Source organism: Nomascus leucogenys, chromosome 10, assembly GCF_006542625.1.
Source record: "Nomascus leucogenys isolate Asia chromosome 10, Asia_NLE_v1, whole genome shotgun sequence".
In the NCBI taxonomy this organism is placed as follows: Eukaryota; Metazoa; Chordata; class Mammalia; order Primates; family Hylobatidae; genus Nomascus; species Nomascus leucogenys.
Window position 1 is genome coordinate 53,801,471 of NC_044390.1, and position 25,608 is coordinate 53,827,078.

At 51.7% G+C, this 25,608-nt stretch overlaps 1 protein-coding gene across 1 annotated transcript; it reads left to right on the forward strand.

The window, feature by feature from the left end:
* Positions 1-313: 313 nt before the first annotated feature.
* Positions 314-20,840, forward strand: PLVAP (plasmalemma vesicle associated protein). The gene is made up of 6 exons (XM_003275809.3): positions 314-742; positions 6,217-6,313; positions 6,413-7,125; positions 11,756-11,816; positions 11,979-12,060; positions 19,926-20,840. The coding sequence occupies exons 1-6, from the start codon at positions 374-376 to the stop codon at positions 19,930-19,932; spliced, it is 1,329 nt and encodes a 442-aa protein (XP_003275857.1). The 5' UTR covers positions 314-373; the 3' UTR covers positions 19,933-20,840.
* Positions 20,841-25,608: the final 4,768 nt, after the last annotated feature.

The following is a 25,608-nucleotide window of genomic DNA, read 5'->3' on the forward strand; positions in this document are numbered from 1 at the left end:
AGCAACAGACCTGGCATGATTCAGCGACCTAATCACAGCAGGTACTGAGAACAGCACCCTCCACCAAGTAAAGGCGAACGCGAGGCTGGAAGAGGCCGGGAATGCCTGACCAGCCAGCCAGCACCCCACCCAGCATTAATCAGAGGGGTCCAGCCGGTGCCCTGGCTCTGGGCCCCCAGCCCCACCCCCGCCCTCTCACAGCCAGAGTGGGAGTGTTGTGATAACCCGCAGCCCCCGTTTCCTCCGGGCCAGGAAGGAGCCAAGCAGAGGAAGTATTAAGAGGAGTAATATAAGCACTCTCCCCTGCGAGGCGGGGGCCACAGCAGGCCGGGTGGCGAGCAGGGACGGTGCACCGGACGGCGGGATCGAGCAAATGGGTCTGGCCATGGAGCACGGAGGGTCCTACGCTCGGGCGGGGGGCAGCTCTCGGGGCTGCTGGTATTACCTGCGCTACTTCTTCCTCTTCGTCTCCCTCATCCAGTTCCTCATCATCCTGGGGCTCGTCCTCTTCATGGTCTATGGCAATGTGCACGTGAGCACAGAGTCCAACCTGCAGGCCACCGAGCGCCGAGCGGAGGGCCTATACAGTCAGCTCCTAGGCCTCACGGCCTCCCAGTCCAACCTGACCAAGGAGCTCAACCTCACCACCCGCGCCAAGGATGCCATCATGCAGATGTTGCTGAGCGCCCGCCGCGACCTGGACCGCATCAATGCCAGCTTCCGCCAGTGCCAGGGTGACCGGGTAAGGCTGTGGGCAGGACACTCACCCTGGGGACCCTGGGCAAGCCCCCTCATCTCTCTGAGCCTGAGTTTCCTCATCCAAGAGAGGGGGACGATCACAGGACCAATATTCTCTTTTCTTACGAGACACAGCCTTGCTCCGTCTCCCAGGCTGGAGTGCAGTGGTGCAATCTCGGCTCACTGCAACCTCTGCCTCCTGGGTTCGAGGGATTCTCCTGCCTCAACCTCCCAAGTAGCTGGAATTACAGGCATGTGCCACCATAACCGGCTAATTATTGTATTTTTAGTAGAGATGGGGTTTCACCATGTTGGCCAGGCTGTTCTCACACTCCTGACCTCAAGTGATCCGCCTGCTTTGGCCTCCCAAAGTGTTGGGATTACAAGCGTGAGCCACTGCACCCGGCCAATAGATTTTTTTTTTTTTTTCCTGAAGAGACAGGGTCTCCATCTGAATCCTGGGCTGGATGGAGTGCAATTGCTATCATAGCTCACTGCAGCCTCAATCTCCTGGACTCAAGTGATCCTCTTGCCTCAGCCTCCTGAGTAGCTGGGACTACAGGCGCCCACCACCACACCTGGCTAATTTTTTGTATTTTTAGTAGAGAAGGGGTTTCACCGTGTTAGCCAGGATGGTCTAGATCTCCTGACCTCGTGATCCGCCCGCCTCGGCCTCCCAAAGTGCTGAGATTACAGGTGTGAGCCACCGCGCCCGGCCAATTTGATGATTTTTTGTACATTCACAGAGTTGTACATTCATAACCACGATCCATTTTAGAACATTATTTTAGAACATTTTCACCTTCCCAAAAGAAAACCCACGTCCCCATCAGCAGTCACTCCCCATTCCCCTCCCCCAATCCCTGGCAGCCACCAACCTGCTTCCTGTCTCTATGGATTTGCCTGTTCTGGGCATTTCATGTCAATGGAATCTCACACTCTGTGGCCTTTTGTGTCCGGCTTCTCTCACTTAGACATCATGCTTTTGGGGTTCACACACATTGCAACATGGATCAGTGCTTCCTTCCTTTTTATGGCTGAATCATGTTCTATGTATGGAAGGAACACATTTTGTGCGTTAATTCATCTGCTGACAGGCATTTGGGTTCTTTCCACCTTTTGGCTACTGTGAATCGAGCTGCTCTGGACATTCCTGGCAAGTTGATGTGAGGATGTGTTTCCATTGCTCTGGGTATATGCTGAGAAGTAGAGTTTCTGGGTCACATGGTAACTATGTTTAACATTTTGAGGAACTGCCAGACTTTCCCAAAGCATTTGCAACATTGTACATTCTCACTAGTACTGTCTGAGAATTCTGATTTCCCCACATCCTCATCAACACCTGTTACTGTTCATTTTGGGGGTTTATGGATTTTTAAAATAGCCACCCTCGTGGGTGTGAAGTGGTATCTCACTGTGGTCCTGATTTGCATTTCCGTAATGGCTAATGATTTTGAATATCTTTTTTTTTTTTTTTTTTTTTTTTTTTAGACAGAGTCTCGCTCTGTCACCCAGGCTGGAGTGCAATGGTGCGATCTTGGCTCACTGCAACCTCCATCTCCCAGGTTCAAGCAATTCTTCTGCCTCAGCCTTCCAAGTAGCTAGGATTACAGGCACCCACCACCAGGCCTGGCTAATTTTTTTGTATTTTTAGTAGAGATGGGGTTTCACCACGTTGGCCAGGCTGGTCTCGAACGCCCAACCTCAGGTGATCCACCCGCCTTGGCCTCCCAAAGTGCTGGGATTATAGGCGTGAGCCACCGCCCCTGGCCGATTTTGAATATCTTTTGATATGCTCGTTGGCCATTTGCATATCTTATTTAATTTAGTTTTAATTTTTCTCCTTTATTTTGGACGTAGAGTCTCACTCTGTTCCCCAGGTTGGAGTGCGGTGGCACAATCTCGCCTCACTGCAACCTCCGCCTCCCAGGTTCAAGCGAGTCTCCTGGTTCAGCCTCCCGAATAGCTGGGACTACAGGCATGCGCCTCCATGTGTGGCTAATTTTTGTATTTTTAGCAAAGATGAGGTTTTGCCATGTTGGCCAGGCTGGTGGTGGGCAGATCACTTGAGGTTAGGAGTTCGAGACCAGCCTGGCCAACATGGTGAAACCCTGTCTCTACTAAAAATACAAAAATTAGCCAGGTGTGGTGGTGCACGCCTGTAATCCCAGCTATTCGAGAGGCTGAGGCTGGGGAATCTCTTGAACCCGGGAGGCGGAGGTTACAATGAGCCAAGATCGTGCCACTGCACTCCAGGCTGGGTGACAGAGCGAGACCCTGTCTCAAAAAAAAAAAAAAAAAAAAAATAGATTTTTTTTTAAAGGCTGTTGTTTGCCTAATGAGATGGTGTTAGCATTTGTATTAATTTGCTATGGCTTCCATGACAAGGTATTACAGACTGGGTGGTACCAAGATCAAAGTGTTAGCAGGGTTGGTTCCTTCTGAGGCTGTGAGGGAAGGATCTGTTCCAGGTTTTTGTTTGTTTGTTTATTTGTTTGTTTTTTGAGACCGAGTCTCGCACTGTCACCCAGGCTGGACTGGAGTGCAGAGACGCGATCTCGGCTCACTGCAACCTCCGCCTCCCTGAGTTCAGGCAATTCTCTGCCTCAGCCTCCCGAGTAGCTGAGATTACAGGCGCCCGCCAACATGCCCGGCTAATTTTTTTATATTTTTTAGTAGAGATGGGGTTTCACTATCTTGGCCAGGTTGCTCTTGAACTCTTGACCTTGTGATCCACCCGCCTCGGCCTCCCAAAGTGCTGGGATGACAGGACTGAGCCACTGCAGCCGGCCTGTTCCAGGTCTTAATACGTGGCTTGCAGGCGGCATCTTCTCCCTGTGTCTGCTCTTGGTCTTCCTTCTGTCCGTGTCTCTGTGTCCAAATCTCTTCTCTTTATAAGGACATCAGTCATGTTGGATTAGGACCCACGAGGACCTCACCTTAACTTAATTACCTCTCTAAAGACCCTACTTCTGCCAGGAGAGGTGGCTCACAACTATAATCCCAGCACTTTGGGAGGCCGAGGGGGGCGAATCACCTGAGGTCAGGAGTTTGAAACCAGCCTGGCCAACATGGTGAAACCCCGTCTCTACTAAAGATACAAAAATTAGTTTGGCCAGGTGTGGTGGCTCACGCCTGTAATCCTAGCACTTTAGGAGGCCGAGGTGGGCGGATCTCCTGAGGATGGGAGTTCGAGACCAGCCTGGCCAACATGGAGAAGCCCTGTCTCTACTAAAAAATACAAAATTAGCCAGGCGTGGTGGTGCATGCCTGTAATCCCAGCTACTAGGGGGACTGAGGCAGGAGAATCACTTGAACTCGGGAGGTAGAGGTTGCGATGAGCTGAGATCATGCCATTGCACTCCAGCCTGGGCAAAAAGAGCGAAACTCCATCTCAAAAAAAAATAAAAATAAAATTAGCTGGGCAGGGTGGTGGGCCCCTGTAATCCCAACTACTCGGGAGGCTGAGGCAGGAGAATCACTTGAACCTGGGAGGCAGAGGTTGCAGTGAGCTGAGATCGAGCCATTGTACTCCAGCCTGGGTGATAGAGCGAGACTCCGTTTAAAAAAACAAAAAACAAAAACAAAAAAACCCTACTTCTAAATACAGTCATATTCTCAGGTACTGGGGATACAGTTGAGCTCATAGCAGCATCCTTGTCCAAATCAGTTGACCATAGCCAGGCATGGTGGTGCACACCTGTAATCCCAGCAATTTAGGAGGCTGACGGGGGAGATCGTCACCACCCTGGGCAACATAGTGAAACCCCGTCTCTACAAAAACAAATTTAAGGCTGGGCATGGTGGCTCACTCCTGTAACCCCAGCACTTTGGGAGGCCGAGATGGGTGGATCACCTGAGGTTGGGAGTTCAAGACCAGCCTGACCAACATGGAGAAACCCCATCTCCACTAAAAATGCAAAAATTAGCCGGGTGTGGTGTTGCATGCCTGTAATCCCAGCTACTCAGGAGGCTGAGGCAGGAGAATCGCTTGAACTCAGGCGGCGAAGGTTGCAGTGAGCCGAGATCGCACCATTGCACTTCAGCCTGGGCAACAAGAGCAAAACTCTGTCTTAAGAAAAAAAAAATTTAAAATTTAGTCAGGCGTGGTGGCACAGGCCTGTAGTCCCAGCTACTGGGGAGGTTGAGGCAGGAGAATCACTGGAACCCAGGAGTTCGAGTCTGCAGTGAGCTATGATCACTCCACTGTACTCTAGCCTGGACAACAGAGTGAGACCCCGTCTCTTTTTTTTTTTTTTTTTTTTTTGAGACAGAGTCTCGCTCTGTCGCCCAGGCTAGAGTGCAGTGGCGCAATCTCGGCTCACTGCAAGCTCCGCCTCCCGGGTTCACGCCATTCTCCTGCCTCAGCCTCTCCGAGTAGCTGGGACTACAGGCGCCCACCACCACGCCCGGCTAATTATGAGAGACCCCGTCTCTTTAAAAAAAACAAAAAAATTCAGGGCTGGGAGGCCCTGGTGGATGGATTCTTTGAGCTCAGGAGTTGAAGACCAGCCTGGGCAGCATGGTAAAACCCCCATCTCTAAGGAAAATACAAAAAATTGGCCAGGAGTGGTGGCGCATGCCTGTAGTCCCAGCTCCTCGGGAGACTGATGTAAGAGGATTGCTTGAGCCTGGGAGGTCAAGGTTTCAGTAAGCTGAAATCAGGCCACTGCACTCCAGCCTGGGAGACAAAGTGAGACCCTGTATAAAAAAAAAAAAAAAAAAAAAAAAAATTTGAGCCGGGCACAGTGGCTCAAGCCTGTAGTCTCAGCACTTTGGGAGGCCGAGGCGGGCAGATCACCTGAGATCAGGAGTTCAAGGCCAGCCTGGCCAACATGGTGAAACCCTGTCTCTACCAAAAACACACAAAAAAATTAGCCAGTCGTGGTGGCAGGCACCTGTAATCTGAGCTGCTTGGGAGGCTGAGGCCGGAGAATTGCTTGAATCTGGGAGGCAGAGGTTGTGGTGAGCCAAGATTGTGCCACTGCACTCCAGCCTGGGGAACAGCAATAGGAGTGAAACTCCGTTTCAAAAAAAAAAAAAAAGAAAAGAAATTCAGTTGACCATAAATGTGGATGTAATATTTTTAAAGTTCATCCATGTTGTAGCATGTATTTATACTTTGTGTCTTTTTATTTCTGGATAGTAGTAACTGTAAAAGCTTTTGAAGATCATACAAACATCCACTATATTTTTATTTATTTATTTTTGTTTGTTTTATTGAGATGGGGGTCTCGCTATATTGCCCAGGCTGGTCTCAAACTCCTGGGCTTGAGTGATCCTCCCACCTCAGCCTCCCAAGTAATTGGGATGACAGGTGTGAGCTGCCACACCTGGCTTCCAACATCCCCTCATAAAGGGACCATGCCCTTGTGAACTCTGCTCACTCTGGCCACCAGGGTGCTCGATCTGGGTCCAGGCAGTCCCGGGGGCAAGACACTAAGCTCTGTCCTGCATCCTTCCCCTACTTCCGGGCAGGTCATCTTCACGAACAATCAGCGGTACATGGCTGCCATCATCTTGAGTGAGAAGCAATGCAGAGATCAATTCAAGGACATGAACAAGAGCTGCGATGGTGAGTGCTAAGGCCACAGGGAGCCGGGGTGGTGGACTCCTAGCCTAGTGCTCTTGGCAGCCCCCAATCTTCCTGGGTCTTCTGGTCCTGTTTCCTTAGCCTTGCTCTTCATGCTGAATCAGAAGGTGAAGACACTGGAGGTGGAGATAGCCAAGGAGAAAGCCATTTGCACTAAGGATAAGGAAAGCATGCTGCTGAACAAACACGTGGTGGAGGAACAGCTGGCTGAATGTGTGAAAACCCGGGAGGTGCAGCACCAAGAGCGCCAGCTGGCCGAGGAGCAACTGCAAAAGGTGCAAGCCCTCTGCCTGCCCCTGGACAAGGACAAGTTTGAGATGGATTTTCGTAACCTGTGGAGGGACTCCATTATCCCACGCAGCCTGGACAACCTGGGTTACAACCTCTACCATCCCCTGGGCTCGGAATTGGCCTCCATCCGCAGAGCCTGCGACCACATGCCCAGCCTCATGAGCTCCAAGGTGGAGGAGCTGGCCCGGAGCCTCCGGACGGGTATCGAACGCGTGGCCCGTGAGAACTCGGACCTCCAACGCCAGAAGCTGGAAGCCCAGCAGGGCCTGCGGGCCAGTCAGGAGGCAAAACAGAAGGTGGAGAAGGAGGCTCAGGCCCGGGAGGCCAAGCTCCAAGCCGAATGCTCCCGGCAGACCCAGCTAGCGCTGGAGGAGAAGGCGGTGCTGCGGAAGGAACGAGACAACCTGGCCAAGGAGCTGGAAGAGAAGAAGAGGGAGGCGGAGCAGCTCAGGATGGAGCTGGCCATCAGAAACTCGGCCCTGGACACCTGCATCAAGGCCAAGGTGGGCTTGCGGGCCCCAGAGGGAGGCTGCAGTGGAGTTAGGTCAAGATGCCAAGAGGGTGGTGGTGATGTTGAACTTGGAGTTGGCTTTGAGGATGGCTTCCTGGTCTAGGTTGGGTGAGTTACGATCTCTAGGATCAGGCATTAGGATCAGGATAGAGCTTGGAATGGGGATGGGCATTGAGAAGAGTGCAGGGTTAAGAATGGAATTAGAGTGCCAGGAGCAGTGGCTCATGCCAGTAATCCCAACACTTTGGGAGGCCGAGGCGGGCAGATCACATGAGGTCAGGAGTTCGAAACCAGCCTGGCCAACATGGCAAAACCCCATCTTTACTAAAAATACAAAAATTAGCCGGGCACGGTGGCAGGTGCCTGGAATCCCAGCTACTCAGGAGGCTGAGGCAGGAGAATCCCTTGAACCCAGGAGGCAGAGGTTGCAGTGAGCCAAGATCGAGCCATTGCACTCCAGCCTGGGCAACAAAACAAGACTCCATCTCAAAAAAAAAAAAAAAGAAAAGACTGGAATTAGAGGTAGGGTGGGTATCGGGTCTAGGGTTGGGTGAGGGGGTGGATCTAGAATTTCTGTTGCTTTTGGGTTCGGGTTGAGTTGAAGCATGGAGGGTGGATTTAGGATGGATGCTGTGATGACCTTTTGGTGGCTGTCCACTCTACGCATGGTTATAGGATTGTAGTCGTGTGGATGGAGAAGTTTATTGGCATTAGGATTAGGGTAGAGTTTGGAATTAGGAATGACATTGAGAAAGGATTAAGAATTGAGGCTGGCTAGGCATGGTGTCTCACACTTGTAATCCCAGCATTTTGGGAGGCCGAGGTGGAAGGGTAGCTTAAACTCAGGAGTTCAGACCAGCCTGGGCAACATAGCAAGACCCCACCCCAGGCTGGGTGTGGTGGCTCACACCTGTAATCCTAGCACTTTGGGAGGCTGAGGCAGGTGCATTGCCTGAGCTCAGAGTTTGACATCAGCCTGGGCAACACAGTGAAACTTCACCTCTACTAAAATACAAAAAATTATCTGGGCATGGCAGCATGCGTCTGTAATCCCAGCTACTTGGGAGGCTGAGACAGAAGAATCTCTTGAACCCAAGAGGCAGAGGTTGCAGTGAGTCAAGATCATGCCATTGCACTCCAGCCTGGGTGACAGAGCGAGACTCCATCTCAAAGAAACAAACAAACAAAACACAAAACCCCATCCCTACAAAAAAAAATACAAAAATTAGGCTGGGCGCGGTGACTCACGCCTGTAATCCCAGCACTTTGGGAGGCCAAGGTGGGTGGATCATGAGGTCAGGAGATTGAGGCCATCCTGGCTAACATGGTGAAATCCCGTCTCTACTAAAAACACACAAAAAAAATTAGCCTGGTGTGGTGGTGGGCGCCTGTAGTCCCAGCTACTCAGGAGGCTAAGGCAGGAGAATAGCATGAACCCGGGAGGCGGAGCTTGCAGTGAGCCAAGATCACACCACTGCACTCCAGCCTGGGTGACAGAGCAAGACTATGTCTCAAAAAAAAAAAAAAAATTAGCCAGGTGTGGTGGTGGCACACACCTGTAATCCCAGCCACTTGGGAGGCTGAGAAGTGGGAGCATTGCTTGAGCCCAGGAGGCTGAGGCTGCAGTGAGCCGAGATTGCACCACTGCACTACAGCTTGAGTGAAAGACCAAGACCTTATCTAAAAAAAAAAAAAGAAAGAAGAAAGGAAAAGAAAAAGAAAAGAATTGAGGCTGGCATTAAAAAAAAAAAGGAAATCATGTTCTTTTCTGCAACATGGATGCAGCTGGAGGCCATGATCCTAAGAGAATTAATGAAGAAACAGAAAATCAAATACCGCATGCTGTCACTTATAAGTAGGAGCTAAATATTGGGTACAAACAAGGATGGGAACAACAGACACTGGGGTTCCAAAATGGGAAAGGGAGGGAGGGAGGGGGGAAGGGGTTAAAAACCTACATTTTGGGTACTGTCCTCATTGCTTGGGCAATGGGACCATTAGAAACCCAGACCTCTATGACCAGGCACGGTGGCCCACACCTGTAATCCCAGCATTTTGGGAGGCCAATGTGGGCGGATCACCTGAGGTCAGGAGTTCGAGACCAGCCTGGCCAACATGGTGAAACCCCGTCTCTACTAATAATACAAAAATTAGCCAGGCTTGGTGGCAGACGCCTATAATCCCAGCTGCTTGGGAGGCTGAGGCATGAGAATCGCTGGAACCCAGGAGGCAGAGGTTGCAGTGAGCCCAGATTGCGCCACTGCAACTCTAGCCTGCGTGACACAGCAAGACTCCGTCTCAAAAAAAAAGAAAGCCAAACCTCTGCATCATGCAATATACCCAATGTAACAAACCTGCACACATCCTCACTGAATCTAAAATAAAATAAAATCTGCTCCAAATCCTAAAAAAGAAAAATGAAAGAATCGAGGCTGAGTTTGAGTGTAGGGAGCTGGTGTGTTCGTCTACGGCTGGGATCAGGATTGGGGTTAAGGTCAGAGTTAAAATCCTGTATTTGAGTTGAGTTGAGGAACCAGGGGAGTTGGTTTAGTGTTGGGAGTGATATTGGGGTGAGGATGCCTAGAGGAAGAGTTGATGTGAAGGTTGAACTCGTGTTTAAGTTGGGCTGAGATGAGTTTTTGGTCACTGCTGTATCTGGAGCTGATTTGAGTTAAGGTTAGGATTTCACTTAAGATTTCATTGATTTTAGAACTGGGGTTGAATTTGGAATTTGGATGGTGAGAAAAGCTTGCAAATTGAATCAGGGATGCTTTTAGGGGGTGAGGTTGGGTGAAGAATGATCTAGGATCTCAGTTGCTTTGGGACTGAGTTGAAGCACCGAAGCTGGATTTGAGGCTCTGGTAGCTGGAGGTGGCTGGTGGGTATAGAGATGCTTATAGGTTGCAGCCAAGGGTGAATTTCGGATTTCATTGGCATTGACATAGGGATTGGTATTGACAATGGGTTAGGAGTTGAGGTTGGGTTGGTTTAGGGTGACTGGTGGAAGGTTGAGTGGGCTTGGAGTTGAGTTGAAGGATTGGGTGACCCTGGGTTATAGCTGGGGACATTGGGGTTGAGTGATGATCAGGGCTGGGTCGAGAGTAAAATCTGGGGTAGATGCCAATCTCGGGGTGGAACTGGGTTGAGGTGGCTTTGGGGTAACTGACGAGCTTAGGACTGTTTAGGGGTAATATCAGGGGCTCCACAGGGCCTTAGGATTGGGGTGAAGTTTGGGTTGGGAGTGGAACTGAGGGTGGGTTTAGGATGGGAGCTGGGTAGAGGCTGGGGTCTGGGGTTGAGGGGGTTGAGCACGACCTTGCACAAGTGTTTGTAAGAGGGCATGTTGGAGCCCAGGGCTGGGGCTGGGGAAATGGATATTTTCTCTTTTTTCTTTTTGAGACAGAGTTTCGCTCTGTCACCCAGGCTGGAGTGCAGTGGTGCAATCTTGGCTCATTGCCATCTCCACCTCCCAGGTTCAAGCAATTCTCCTGCCTCAGCTTCCCCGAGTAGCTGCGACTACAGGTGCCCGTCACCAGGCCTGGCTGATTTTTTTGTATTTTTAGTAGAGATGGGGTTTCACCATGTTGGCCAGGCTGGTCTCGAACTCCTGACCTCAGGGGATCTGCCCGTCTCAGCTTCCCAAAGCGCTGGGATTACAGGTGTGAGCCACCGCACCTGGCCCGAAATGGATATTTTCATAGAAGTTGGGTCAAGAGAATGGTTGGAGTCAGAGTGAGATCTGAAGATATGGTCAAATCCAGTTTATAGTTAGGATTGGGTTTAGGCTGGGGCTTGATTCTAAGGGAGATTGACTTTTCATGTTGGGATCAGATTTTAGGTGATTGAGTTCAGAATTGGCTTTGGATTTCAGGTTTTGGGGGATTGGCTCAGGGATATTCCAGGGGTGGCATTTAGGATCGGGGTCCAGTTGGTCTACAGGGTAGGTCAGCTTCAGTCTGAAGGGGGCTGTGGTGGGTGAGTAGACTCCGATGGGGTCTTGGGTTGGAACCGGATTCACCCTGAGGCTCTGATGGAGACAGGGGTAGGCCAGCTCTGCAGCATGGGGCCTCGGGACTACCGAGGTGATCAGTTCCACAAGTCCCCAAGCCATCTTGTGGTGTCCCCAAGTCTTGTGGTGGGTGCAGGTGATTCTATGTTCATGACCATGTGTGTCTTTCTACATGGGGTCTGTTACCCTGCCCTGGAAGGACTTTAGAGAAGCTGGTCTTGAAGGGCACGAAAGGGCAGAACCCGGCCGGGTGCAGTGGTTCATGCCTGTAATCCCAGCACTTTGGGAGGCTGAGGCAGGTGGATCACCTGAGGTCAGGAGTTTGAGACCAGCCTGGCCAACATAGTGAAACCCCAGCTCTATTAAAAATACAAAAAATTAGCCAGGCATGGTGGTGTGTGACTGTAGTCCCAGCTACCCAGGAGGCTTAGGCAGGAGAATCGCTTGAACCTGGGAGGCGGAGTTTGCAATGAGCCAAGATCACACCACTGCACTCCAGCCTGGGCAACAAAAGCAAAACTCCGTCTCAAAGAAAAAAAAAAGAAAAGAAAAGGCAGAAGCCTGTCTGGGAAGCCCTGGCTCCTACCAACCTCCCTCCATCTTTCTTTCACAGTCGCAGCCAATGATGCCAGTGTCAAGGCCCATGGGCCCTGTCCCCAACTCCCAGCCCATCGGTGAGTGACAAAAGACAGAGCCAAGTAGGGGAGGGGCCCCTTTCTACCTCAAACCCCACCCCAGCCCCACTCTCCCACTCCCCTGGGCTGCCAGCCCATCCCTAGCCCAGGGGCAGGGGCAACTGAAGCTGTAGGTCAAGCCTCACCTCTCTCCCTCCACAGACCCAGCTAGCCTGGAGGAGTTCAAGAGGAAGATCCTGGAGTCCCAGAGGCCCCCTGCAGGCATCCCTGTAGCCCCATCCAGGTAAGGCACTGGGCAGACTGCAGTTGTTCAGTCTTAGGGCTGTGGGCAAAGCTAGGACCAGAACTGAGGGTGGAGGGAGGCTGATCTCACACTTGCTTCTTCCTTAATTGAGCACCTGCTCTATACTAGGTCATGTATGGTTGGGCGTGAAGGACACAGCAGTATCCAAGACACACCCAGTCCTGTCCTCATGAAACTCACTGAGTAGTGGATTAGACAGTGTCATGATGGGACTACCAAAGAGCCCACAATTATTAGACACCTACTGGGAGCCCCACGCAGTTCTAAGTACTTTGCAAGATTAATTCATGTAATCTTCACAACTTAACAATAATAGTAGGGCAAACCACTATTCTACCCACTTTCCAGATGAGGAGAGTGAGGCACAGAGAGGGCATGCCCTGTACCCCAGGGAGCACAGCAGAGCTGGGACACGAACCCAGGCCATCGGACCCCAAACAGGCAAGAGAGAGCCTTGGTGAGGAAGAGCTGGAGCATGAGGAGCTGGCCTCAGGGAAAGCAGGGGGAACAGTGTTCTAGGCAGCAGGAACAGCCAGGCCAAAGGCCTGGAAGCTGGACGGGGGTGAGGGAAGGTAATGAGCAGAGGGAGAGAGGGGGGAGTGGCATCCAGGAATGACTCCTGACCTTTACTTTCTAGAAAATGAGTCTCAGCTGGGCACGGTGGCGCATGCTTGGAATCCCAGCTACACAGGAGGCTGAGGCAGGAGAATTGCTTGAACCTGGGAGGCGGAGCTTGCAGTGAGCCAAGATCATGCCACTGCACTCCAGCCTGGATGACAGAGTGAGACTGTCTCAGGAAAAGAAAAAAAAAAAAAAAAAAAAAAGGCCGGGTGCAGTGGCTTACGCCTGTAATCCCAGGCCGAGGTGGGCGTATCATGAGGTCAAGAGATCAAGACCATCTGGCCAACATGGTGAAACCCCGTCTCTACTAAAAATACAAAAAGTAGCTGGGCGTGGTGGTATGCGCCTGTAGTCCCAGCTGCTTGGGAGACTGAGGCAGGAGAATCACTTGAACCCGGGAGGCAGAGGTTGCAGTGAGCCGAGATGGCGCCATTGCACTCCAGCCTGGCAACAGAGCAAGACTCTGTCTCAAAAAAAAAAAAAAAAAAAAAAAAAAAGAGGCCAGGTGCAGTGGCTCACGGCTCACGCCTGTAATGCCAGCACTTTGGGAGTCCGAAGCGGGTGGATCATCTGAGCTCACGAGTTCAAAACTAGCTCGGCCAACATGGTGAAACCCTGTCTCTACTAAAAAAAACAAACAAACAAAAAAACCACAAAAATTAGCCGGGTGTGGTGGTGTGCACCTGTAATCCCAGCTACTTCAGAGGCTGAGGCAGGAGAATCGCTTGAACCTGGGAGGTGGAGGTTGCAGTGAGCCAAGATTGTGCCACTACACTCCAGCCTGGGCGACAAAAAAATAAAAATAAAAATAAAAAGAGTCTCAGCTAGGCACTGTGGCTCACACCTGTAATCCCAGCACTTTGGGAGGCCAATGTAAGAGGATTGCTTGAGCCCAGGAGTTCAAGACCAGTCTGGGCAACATAGCAAAACCCCCTCTGTACAAAAAATACAAAAATTACCCAGGTGTGGTGGTGCGCGCCTATAGTCCGAGCTACTCAGGAGCCTGAGGTGGGAGGATCGCCTGAGCCCAGGAGGTGGAGGCTGCAGAGAGCCAAGATCGCATCCCTGCACTCCAGCCTGGGAGACAGAGTGAGACCCTGTCTTGGAAAAAAAAAAAGACAGTCTCTGAAGTCAAGGGCCTGGAAATGCTTTGCTAATTGCAAGGTGCCATCCAAAAATGACCGGAGCAAGGGACTAGGGGTCTCTGTAGGAAGCAGCGAGGGCTCCTGACACACGCTCAGGTCATGGCTTGATGCCTGTGCCCCCCGCCTCCTCCCAGAGTCAGTCACTTCTCAGAGGGCAGCCTGTGCGTCACAGGGATGGTGACTCAGGCCACCGCCCCAAGAACAGCCTGTGCTCTCTCTGGGGTCCTGCTACACCACTGACGGAGGAGTCAGGGCCTGGCATTGCTGTTTGCAGTTTAGGACCCGAGGCTCAGGAAGGCACCAGGACTTTAAGTCAGATCCCTTTGACCCCAAACACTGTGCCTGTGACCATTTTGCCACGGAGGTATTGTCGATCTGGGTCTGTTGCAGCCTCAGAGGGCTAATACGGGATTTCTGGCCAAGTAGATTTCCGAAAGCTTTGCCGCCAACTCCCCAGGATGCATCATGTCCAGCTCCATTTCCACCTCTTCTTTTTCTTTTTTTCTTCTTGCATACCCTTTCCAACAGGGACCTCACTCCCTTGCCAAGCTGTCTCTCAACCCCTTTGCTCTAGATGGCTCTGTATGGGAGAAAGTTCTCAGCCCTGAGCAGCCCACAGGGAGGGAAACAAAAACGTGAGGAGGAGATTCCCTGCTCCAAGCAAACACAATTTCCCTCTCTCCATCTTGGCCGAAAGCCCTCACGGCAAGGAAGGAGGTTCTATTATTATCCCCACTTCTCAGAGGAGGAAACTGAGGCCCCAGGGAAGTGAGCAGCCCGGGGTCACACAGTGGAGAATCAGGGCCAGGCCCGGGCTCCCAGCCCAGGACTGTCAGGGCCTCGGCTGAGAACCGGGGAAGCTCTTGACATTGTTTACCCCAAAATGACGTCCACCTGCCGAGAAAACAATGTGTACTTAAGCCTGGACCTTGCCTGCTTCTCTCCTCACGGTCGCAGGAAGGGCTTCTGGCCTGGTGGCTTCTGCCCTTGACTCGCCTTCCCCTGAGAGAGGCCGGGGGCAAGTGGGCTGGGGCTGTCTGCTCTGGGTTAACTGGGCAACTTGGGGAGAGTCACTGGAATTTTACTTTTTTTAATCATTATTTTTTTTGAGACAGGGTCTTGCTCTGTCACCCAGGCTGGAGTGCAGTGGCATAATCATAGCTCACTGCAGCCTCAAACTCCTGGGCTCAAACAATCCTCCTGCCTCAGCCTCCCCAGTGGTTGAGCCTACAGGTACACTCCACCATGCCCAGCTAAATTGTTATTTTTTTGTAGAGACAGGGGTCTTGCTATGTTGCCCAGGCTGGACTCGAACTCCTGGCCTCAAGTGATCTTCCTGCCTCGGCCTCCCAAGTAACTGAGTCACTAGAATTTTAGAAGCAACTAATGAGGTGCTGGGACAAGACTCAGCATTAAATCACCCACCTCATGCATCGGGAGAGTTGATTTTTCCTTTTCCACTCCTTTTTCTCTTTTTTGAGATAGAGTCTCACTCTGTCTCCTAGGCAGGAGTGCAGTGGCACAATCACAGCTCACTGCAACCTCCGTCTCCTGGGTTCAAGCAGTTCTCCTGCCTCAGCCTCCTGAGTAGCTTGGATTACAGGAGTGTACCACCACACCAGGCTAATTTTTGTATCTTTTTTTACAAAATTTGTAAAAATTTTGGGTTTTCACCATGTTGGCCAGGCTGGTCTCAAACTCTTGGCCTCAAGCGATCCGCCCTCCTCAGCCTCCCAAAGTGCTGGGATTACAGGTATAAACCCCCTCTGGCCTCCACTCTTATTCCTTCTTGTTTTGTTTTGTTTTTTTGTTTTCGAGACAGAGTTTCACTCTTATTGCCCAGGCTGGAATGCAATGGCCCAATCTCAGCTCACCACAACCTCCACCTCCCAGGTTCAAGCGATTCTCCTGCCTCAGCCTCCCAAGCAGCTGGGATTACAGGCATGCGCCATCACACCTGGCTAATTTTGTATTTTTAGTAGAGACGGGGTTTCACCATGTTGGTCAAGCTGGTCTCAAACTCCCGACCTCAGGTGATCCACCCACCTCGGCCTCCCAAAGTGCTGGGATTACAGGCATGAGCCACCACACCCAGCCCACTCTTATTCCTTCTAAGCCTTGATAAAGTCTCATCTTAGCGGGACGCAGTGGCTCACGCCTGTAATCCTAGCACTTTGGGAGGCTGAGGAGGGCGAACTGCTTGAGTCTAAGAGTTCAAGTCCAGCCTGGGCAACATAGCAAGTCCTCATCTCTAAGAGAGAAAAATAAAATCCTCATTAATATAGTGTTTAGTTTAAAAAGATAAAATAGACAAAGCCTCAGCTAGTACTAACTTGCTCTAACGGCTTCCAGACACTTGCGTGTCTCCCATGTTCCCAAATCGATGGCCGACCTAGGGCCCCGCATCAGCTGGGCTTCAGCACGAGGTCTTGCTCTTATGGAAATAAAACTTTCTCTTTTTTTGAGATGGAGTCTCACTCTGTCGTTGGGGTGGAGTGCAGTGGCGCAATCTCTGCTCACTGCAACCTCTGTCTCCCAGGTTCAAGCGATTCTCGTGCCTCAGCCTCCCAAGTAGCTGGGATTACAGGTGCATGCCAGCATGCCCAGTTATTTTTTGTATTTTTTAGTAGAGACAAGGTTTCACCACGTTAGCCAGGCTGGTCTCGAACTCCTGACCTCAGGCAATCTGCCCGCCTTGGCCTCCCAAAGTGCTGGGATTACAGGCGTGAGCCACGGTGCCCGGCCTATGGAAAATTTTAAAGTCATTTTCTGTTGGTGGCATGTGCGCCAGCTTTCCTTTACTTGATGAGACTGAGTGTCCCTTCGTGCAGATCACATGAGGCAGAGCAAAAACAAAAACAAACAAAAAAAGAAGTAGAGACTGAGTGTCTTTGGAAATCAGTGTAAGTTTCTTTAAAAAATGATATAAAGACAGTAATGGCTGGGTATGTTGGCTCACACCTGTAATCCCAGAACTTTGGGAGGCTGAGATGGGCGGATCATGAGGTTAAGAGTTCAAGACCAGCATGGCCAACATGGTGAAACCCTGTCTCTACTAAAAATACAAAAAATTAGCTGGTCATGGTGGAGTGTGCCTGTAATCCCAGCTACTCGGGATGCTGAGGCAGGAAAATTGCTTGAACCAGGACCTGGGAGGTGGAGGTTGCAGTGAGCCGCGATCACACCACTGCACTCCAGCCTGGGCTACAGAGCGAGACTCCATCTCAAAAAAAAAAAAAAAAAAAAAATTATCTAGGCATGATGGCATGCACCTGTAGTCCCAGCTACTTGGGAGGCTGAGGCAGGAGGATTGCTTGAGCCAAGGAGGTCAAGGCTGCAGTGAGCTATGATCACGCCACTGCACTCCAACCTGGGTGACAGAGGAAGACCCTGCCTCTAAAACGTTTTTTAAAGGGCAAATATTAAGTAAATCTTGGTCCAGGAGCTATGCGGCTGAATATAGCAAAAATTGCAATGGGAAGAGCTTTTTTTAAAAAAGATATTATTATTTATATTATTATTATTATTATTTTGAGATGGAGTCTCACTCTGCCACCCAGGCTGGAGTACAGTGGTGTGATGTCAGCTCACTGCAACCTCCACCTCCCAGGTTCAAGCAATTCTCCTGCCTCAGCCTCCCGAGTAGCTGGGATTACAGGTGCCCGCCACCAGCCTGGCTAATTTTTTTTTGTATTTTTAGTAGAGATGGGGTTTCACCATGTTCACTAGGCTGGTCTCAAACTCCTGATCTCAGGTGATCTGCCTGCCTCAGCCTCCTAAAGTGCTGGGATTACAGGCTGGGCCACCACACCTGGCCAAGATTTTATTTTTATTTTTATTTTTAATTTAATTTAATTGTTTTTGTTTGAGACAGAGTCTGGCTCTGTTTTCCAGGCTGGAGTGCAATGGTGCCATCTCGGCTCACTGTAACCTCTGCCTCCCAGGTTCAAGTGATTCTCCTACTTCAGCCTCCCGAGTAGCTGGGATTAAAGGCATGCACCACCACACCCGGCTAATTTTTGTATTTTTAGTAGAGATGGGGTTTTGCCATGTTGGCCAGGCTGGTCTCAAACTCCTGACCTCAGGTGATCCACCCACTTCAGTCTCCCAAAGTGCTAGAATTACAGGTATGAGCCACTGAGCCCGGCATTATTTTTTTAATCTTTTTCATTTTTTGAGAGAGTCTTACTCTGTTGCCCAGGCCACAGTGCAGTGGTGTGATCTCGGCTCACTGCAACTTCCACCTCTTGGGTTCAAGTGATTCTCATGCCTCAGCCTCCCGAGTAGCTGGGATTACAGGCATGCGCCACCAAGCCCGGCTAACTTTTGTATTTATAGTAGAGATGAGTTTTTACCACATTGGCCAGGCTGGTTTTGAACTCCTAGCCTCAAATGATCCCTCCACCTTGGCCTCCCAAAGTGCTGGGATTACAGGCGTGAGCCACCGTGCCCGGCCGTATGAGCTTAAGATGGGAGTCCAGCCCTGGCTCTGAGCCAGGCACATAGTTAATGTTGTTCAAGTTCACTGTTACCACTCCCATGATTCGTTTGTCCATTCGAGCCGTATTTATTGAGCAGCTGCTGGTAACCGGGCATGGTGCTGGGTGCTGGGAACAAAGCGCAGAAACCCACTGCCCTCATGGGGCTCACAGTCTAGTGGGAGAGATGGATGATAAATCAGATGAATTGGTCACTCAAGAGCCCTTTGGTGATGGGCGAGACAGAGAAAGGGGAAGGAAGCGTAAGAAGGCTGAAACTTTCTACCAGAGACAGGGCAGACTACACTGAGGAGGTGATATTGAAGCAGAGACCCAAAGGAGGTGAGAGAGGAGCCATGGGGGGATCCCAGGAAGGGTGCGCCAGACAGAGGACACAGCCAGGGGAAAGTCCCCAAGGTGGTACTGTGCCTTGTGTGTTTGAGGGAAGAGGCCGGTGTGGCTGGAGCAGAGTGATGGAGGGGAACGGGAGGAGGAGGTGAGGGCAGGGAAGTGATGGGAGCTGATCAAGCCCTGCCTGTGGCTGCTGTGAGGACCTGAGCAGATGGGGGGATGTGCATGACCCAGTTCAAGCATCCACAATTTCCTCTGGTCACTGTTGGGGAACAGACTAGGGGACAAGGAGCTGGGGACCAGGACAGAGGTGACTGCACTAGTTCAAGCAAAGATGGAGCCTTGCAGGCTGGCAGCAGGGACCAGAGCTGGGTAAATGCTGGTTGAGGATGGAGTCTGGGGCCAGGGCCAGGGCCCAGAGCCAACCAAGGAACGTGAGGCCACTCGGGCCCCAGGGAAGAGCCGGGGAAGGAAGGGAGAGGACCAGCGGAAGCGGGACTTGGCCACAGCCCCCTCCTCCCCCAGCAGGAAACAGGCTCTAAGCCAACCCCTGACCCCTCGCAGGAACCTCTGCCAGGCCCTGGAGGGGGAGGGCATCCCAGATAGCAAGACAACTCCGCTCGTGCAAAGGCGGTGGGGCCGGGGGTGCGGAAGCAGTGTGATGGCTCTTGGAATTGTTGGGTCTTTGGCGCAGTAGGAGTCCCTGATGGGGAGGCCTGGCAGGGGCAGAGGGGTGGAGCCCTGAATGCCACATTGTAAGGTTTGGACTTTGTCCTGAGGGCACTGGGGAGCCATGGAGGACATGTGAGCAGGAGCAGGCAAAAGAGGGAGACCGAAGCCTTGCCTTGGGAACCAGTATAGGGGTCTGGGGGAGTGGAGGCTTTGGGGTAAATTCTCAGTATCCCCAGAATGTTGGGAGGCACTGGGGAAAGTCAAACAAGCTGTAGCAGAGGCTTGGGGCTCTTGAAGCGGCCACTCTGAATCTCAGTCTCTTCATCTGTATAATGGGGAGGAACACACCTCAGTCTCACCATCCTGGGGAGTTCAACACATGAGAGTCTCATGGGGAGGCTGAACTCGAAGGAGCCCTGGGGTCCTGGGGAACAAGTAGGGGCCCAGGGTGGGAGGAGGCAGGGCCGGGGTCCCCAGGATGTTGTGTCCCCGCTGAGGACGAGCCTCCAGGGCCCGGCGAGGTTTGCCCTTCCCTCTATCTGACACTCTGTGTGTTACCATCCCCTTCCTGCCCTAGTGGCTGAAGAGGCTCCAGGCCTGAGGACCAAGGGATGGCCCGACTCGGCGGTTTGCGGAGGATGCAGTGAGATGCTTACAGCGCCCGACACAACCCCCTCCCGCCGCCGCCAACCACCCAGGGCCACCATCAGACAACTCCCTGCATGCAAACCCCTAGTACTCTCTCACACCCGCACCCGCGCCTCACGATCCCTCACCCAGAACACACGGCCGCAGAGATGACGTCATGCAAGCACCGGCGCTGACGTCACATATCACCGTAGTGATGGCGTCACGTGGCCATGTAGATGTCACGAAGAGATATAGCGATGGCATCGTGCAGATGCAGCACGTTGCACACAGACATGGCGAACTTGGCATGATGCCACACCGGGATGCAGCAATGACGTCACGGGCCACGTTGACATCACACATCATATCAATGTCACACAGATGCGGCGATGGCATCACACAGATGGTGATGATGTCACACACAGACACAGTGACAACACACACCATGACAATGACACCCATAGATATGGCACCAACATCACATGCACGCATGCCCTTTCACACACACTTTCTACCCAGTTCTCACCTCGTGTCACGTCCCCCCGACCCTGGCACACGGGCCAAGGTACCCACAGGATCCCATCCCCTCCCGCACAGCCCTGGGCCCCAGCACCTCCCCTCTTCCAGCTTCCTTGCCTCCCAGCCACTTCCTCACCCCTAGTGCCTGTACCCGGAGGTGAGAACAGGAAGCCATTCACCTCCACTCCTTGAGCGTGAGTGCTTCCAGGCCCCCCTCGGGGCCCTGATCCGGGGGTGAGGGTCACCTGTTGTCGGGAGGGGAGCCACTCCTTCTCCCCCACTCCCAGCCCTGCCTGTGGCCCATTGAAATGTTGGTGGCACTTAATAAATATGAGTAAATCCTCCAAAGACTCCAGAGCTGTGATTTCTGCTTTTAAAGGTACCACATGGTTGCTGGGCACGGTGGCTCATGCCTGAAATCCCAACACTTTGGGATGCCAAGGTGGGAGGATCACTTGAGGTCAGGAGTTCGAGACCAGCGTGGCCAACATGGTGAAACCACATCTCTACTTAAAATACAAAAATTAGCTGGGCGTGGTGACGCACGCCTGTAATCCCAGCTACTCGGGAGGCTGAAGGAGGAGAATCTTGAACCCAGGAGGTGGAGGCTGCAGTGAGCCAAGATCGAGCCACTGCACCCTAGCCTGGGCAACAGAGCAAAAACAAAACAAAACAACAACAACAAAAAAACAAAACAAAAGTACCACATGGCTATGAAGGAGAAAAGACTGGAAAGAAGATGAAAGCCAGGGAACCTCCACCCCAACTTCTCCAGGCCAGAAGACCCTTCAACCTGGAACAAACGTTGGGGGACACCAGCAGCCCCCAAGGCACAGGCATCTCTATACACAAAGGGAAATAGCAGAGTCATAGCCAAAGAGGGTTTAATGCAGTGGCTACAAGACACAGCATCATGACAGCAATGCTGTTAAATTTAGTGTTTCCTTTAAACAGCTGGCCAAGAAAGGTGTCTCGCATCTGTAATCCCAGCATTTTGGGAGGCTGAGGCTGGAGGATCACTTGAGCTCAGGAGTTCAAGAACAGCCTGGGCAACATAGCAAGACACTGTCCCTACAAAAACTTTAAAAATTATCCAAGTATGGTGGTGTGCACCTGTGGACCCAGCTAATCTGGAGGCAGAGGTGAGAGAATTGCTTGAGCCCAGGATTTCGAGACCAGCTGTGGCAATATAGTGAGAACTTGTCTTTACAAAAGATTTTAAAAATTAGCCAGGCATGGTGGCGCACGCCTGTAGTCCCTATAATCCCAGCACTTTGGGAGGCTCAGGTGGGTGGATCACCTGAGGCCAGGAGTTTAAGACCAACTTGGCCAACATGGCAAAACCCCATCTCTACAAAAAACACAAAGCCAGGCATAGTGGTGCACGTCTGTAATCCCAGCTACTCGGGAGGCTGAGGCACGAGGACCTGTTGAACCCTGGGAGGCGGAGGTTGCAGTGAGCCAAGATCACGCCACTGCACTCCAGCCTGGGCAACAAAGCAAGACCCTGTCTCAAAAAAAAAAGAAAAAAGAGAAAGAAAGTTCTAGGTTTGCAGAGAATTCTCCAGAAAAGGTACCAATGTTCAGTTTAAAGACACTTTGGCTCACTGATATCACTAAATTAGCCAGTAGTCAGGGAAAAGCAAATCGAAAGAACACACGGAAATCACGTTGCACCCAGCAGACTGGGAAAATGTCTTTTGAAGGCCATAACACCTAACACCTACTGCAGGCAAAGGTGTAGAAAAAAGGTCCTTTTCCTACAAAACTGGTAGAAATTCAAGTTCTGTAATAGCCCTTCCAGAAACTAGTTTAGTGAAACGTAATAAAATCAGGCTGGATGCAATGGCACATGCCTGTAATCTCAGCACTTTGAGAGCCCTAGGTAGGAGGATCACTTGAGCGCCAGAATTCGAGGTCAGCCTGGGCGACATAGTGAGACCTCATCTGTATGAAAAATTTAAAGAAAAGCAGGTGTGATGGTGCATTCCTGTAGTGCCAGCTACTTGGGAGGCTGAGGTGGGAGAATTGCTTGAGCTCAGGAGTTGAAGGCTGCAGTGGGCTCTGGTTCCACCACTATGCACCAACTTGGGTGACAGAGCAAGACCCTGTCTCAAATGAATGAATGCACAAAACTTTGACTCAGTAACCCCATCCCTGGGGCTTTATCTCTAACAAGTAAAAACTTCAGGACATAAAGTCAATGGCCGTCAGGAAAAACAGCCTTAAAATCGCTGTCTAGAGCCGGGCATGGTTGCTCACGCCTGTAATCCCAGCACTTCAGGAGGCCGAGGCAGGCAGATCATTTGAGATCAGGAGTTCGAGAACAGTCTGACCAACATGGTGAAATCCCATCTCTACTAAAAATACAAAAAAAAAATTAGCCCAGTGTGATGGTGCATGCCTGTAGTCCCAGCTACTCAGGAGGCTGAAGCAGGAGAATCGCTTGAACCCAAGAGACGGAGGTTGCAGTGAGCCAAGATTGCGCCACTGCTCTCCAGCCTGGGCAACAGAGTGAGACTCCATCTCAAAAAAAAAAAAAAAGAAAAAAAAGAAAAAAATCTCTGGCTAGGATCTCAGTTTGTCTCCTCCCCCCACACCTCCCATCCTCTCAATCCCTCAATTCCCTCCCAGCCCACCCCCTGGGGTCCTGGACTGGGACGGATGAGTCACAAGGACCTGGGAGCTGGCAGCGCCACGCTTAGGGCAGGCTAGTCTGGAGGGACAAAGGAGCGATATTTCCGGGATACGGAAACAAGGGCGAGAGATGGTCACCGCAGGAAGCGCTCAGCTGGGGCTCTGCCAAGAGAGAGCAGGGGGGTCAGCCCGGCCAGACCGCCCAGACGGGCTGAGCTGGAGGCCCCAAGGAAGCGGGGACATCCCTGCCCCTAAGCCTACTGCCCAGAGAGCCCAGACAGCCCAGAGTCCTTAGGGGTAGACATTGATGCCAGCCAGTCCTAACCATCCCAGAAGACCTGATTTAGGATTTCAGAGCCAAACATCCCCAGGTTTGAATCTTGGCTCAGTTAATCCCAGCCTCCATTTTCTCATCCAAGCATTGGGTGTAATAATAATAATTCTAAGGCCAGGCATTGTTTTTGTAAATAAAGTTGTATTAGGGCTGGGCACGGTGGCTCATGGCTATTATCTCAGCGCTTTGGGGGGTTGAGATAGGAGGATCGCTTGAGTCCAGGAGTTTGAGACCAGCCTGGGAAATTTAGCAAGACCCTATGTCTACTAAAAATTTAAAAATTAGCTGGGGCATGGTGGTGCATACCTTTAGTCCCAGCTACTTGGGGGGCTGAGGCAGGAGAATCACTTGAGTCCAGGAGTTGGAGGCTGCAGTGAGCTAGGATTGCACCACTGTACTCCAGTCGGGGCGACAGAGCAAGAACCTGTCTCTAAAATAATAATAGTAATAATTCTAAACTCTCCAGACACGTGGGCACAGGCCTCTGGTCCTTTGTTTTGCCTTCCAGAACATTCCAGGAGCCATCATCCCTCTAACCGACCCCAGTGACCTGGCCCTGGCTCAGCCCCTGTACACTTGCACCTCAGCCACTGCCTCTGGTATGGCTCCTGTGCTGGTCCAGAGGAGTCTTTCCATTACAGACTCTGTCCAAGTCCCTCCCCTGCTCACACACCCTCCATGGCTCCCTATTACCCTTAGAACAAAGTCTAACTCCTTAGCACATCTGTGACTCCCCCTTTGTCTCCTGCTATCCTGGACTTTTTAATTCTTTGTAAAAGACTCAACATGCATTAATTTGTGCTGTGCCCTTGGATTAGAAAGCCTTTTTCATGTCTAACGAACCCTTCTCCCTCTGAAGCCCAGCTCCAGAGACCCCCTCCTCCAGGCAGCCTTTCTTGATGTCCCAGATATAGCCCTTGCTTCCCCTTTTGGAAACCTCCCTCCCAGCCTCATCCCTCCCTCTTTCCAGCCCTGACCCTAAAGCTCTGACTGTCCCAGGCTGGTGGCTTCTCAGGAACCAGGTGGGGGCTGAATACAGGGGGTGGGGGTCGAGCAACTGGCAGATCAGGCCCCCTTCCTGACCCTGAGGTCCAACCGCCTGGCGAGTCTCAGACTGTTTGGGGATTTCCTGCAGCCTCTATAAATAACCCCCATGGCTGCTTCCCACAAACCACCTCACCCTTCTTGGAAAAAAGGGATTGTGGCCAAGGACCTCAGGCCAGCTGTGTGCCAGGGCCCCGGGGAAGGCAGGCGGCGCCCCAGCATCCTGTCCAAAGAGCATCTCCAACCCCACCCAGGCACAGGCCCAGCTCACCCCTCCTGGGAGCCTTCAGGACCCTCCCCACTTCGAGCCCACCCCTCACCCCTGGATCCACATGAGTGCTTTTCTTCTCTGGGCATCGGTTTGGTTTCCTGATGGGGGCAATAGTAACATCTGTGGACTCAGCTCATGGCGTGACCCTTTCCACTCTGGCCACCGCCCCTCCAGCCCCAATTTGTTGATTTGGTTGAACAAGCAAGGAAATGAACAAATAGTGACATATTGCCAGGAACTCTGTAAATAAAATCAGGCCTGGGTCTCCTCTAGTTGGGTGGTCGGGAAACTCTGGTGGCCTCCTTAGGCCCTTGTCATGCCCTCTGTCTGCCTGGGATGTCTCCCAGGCTCTGTGTCCCCTGAAACCAGAGAGTTTCTATCTTCAACCACTGGAGGTGGAGATCTTTTTCTTTTTCTTTTTTTTTTTTTAATGTGAGTTGGAGTCTCACTCTGTTTCCCAGGCTGGAGTGTAGTGGCACCATCTCGGCTCACTTCAACCTCCGCCTCCCAGGTTCAAGCGATTCTTCTGCCTCAGCCTCCCGAATAGCTAGGATTACAGATGTGCACCACCACGCCCGGCTAATTTTTGTATTTTTAGTAGAGACGGGGTTTTACTACGTTGGCCAGGCTGGTCTCCTGACCTCAGGTGATCCACCCACCTTGGCCTCCCAAAGTGCTGGGATTACAGGGGTGAGCCACCGCGCCCGTCCCTGGGGTCTCCTTTAGTTGGGTGGTCGGGAAACTCTGCGGGCCTCCTTAGGCCCTTTTCGTGCCCTCTGTCTGCCGCGGATGCCTCCCAGGCTCTGTGTCCACTGAAACCAGAGT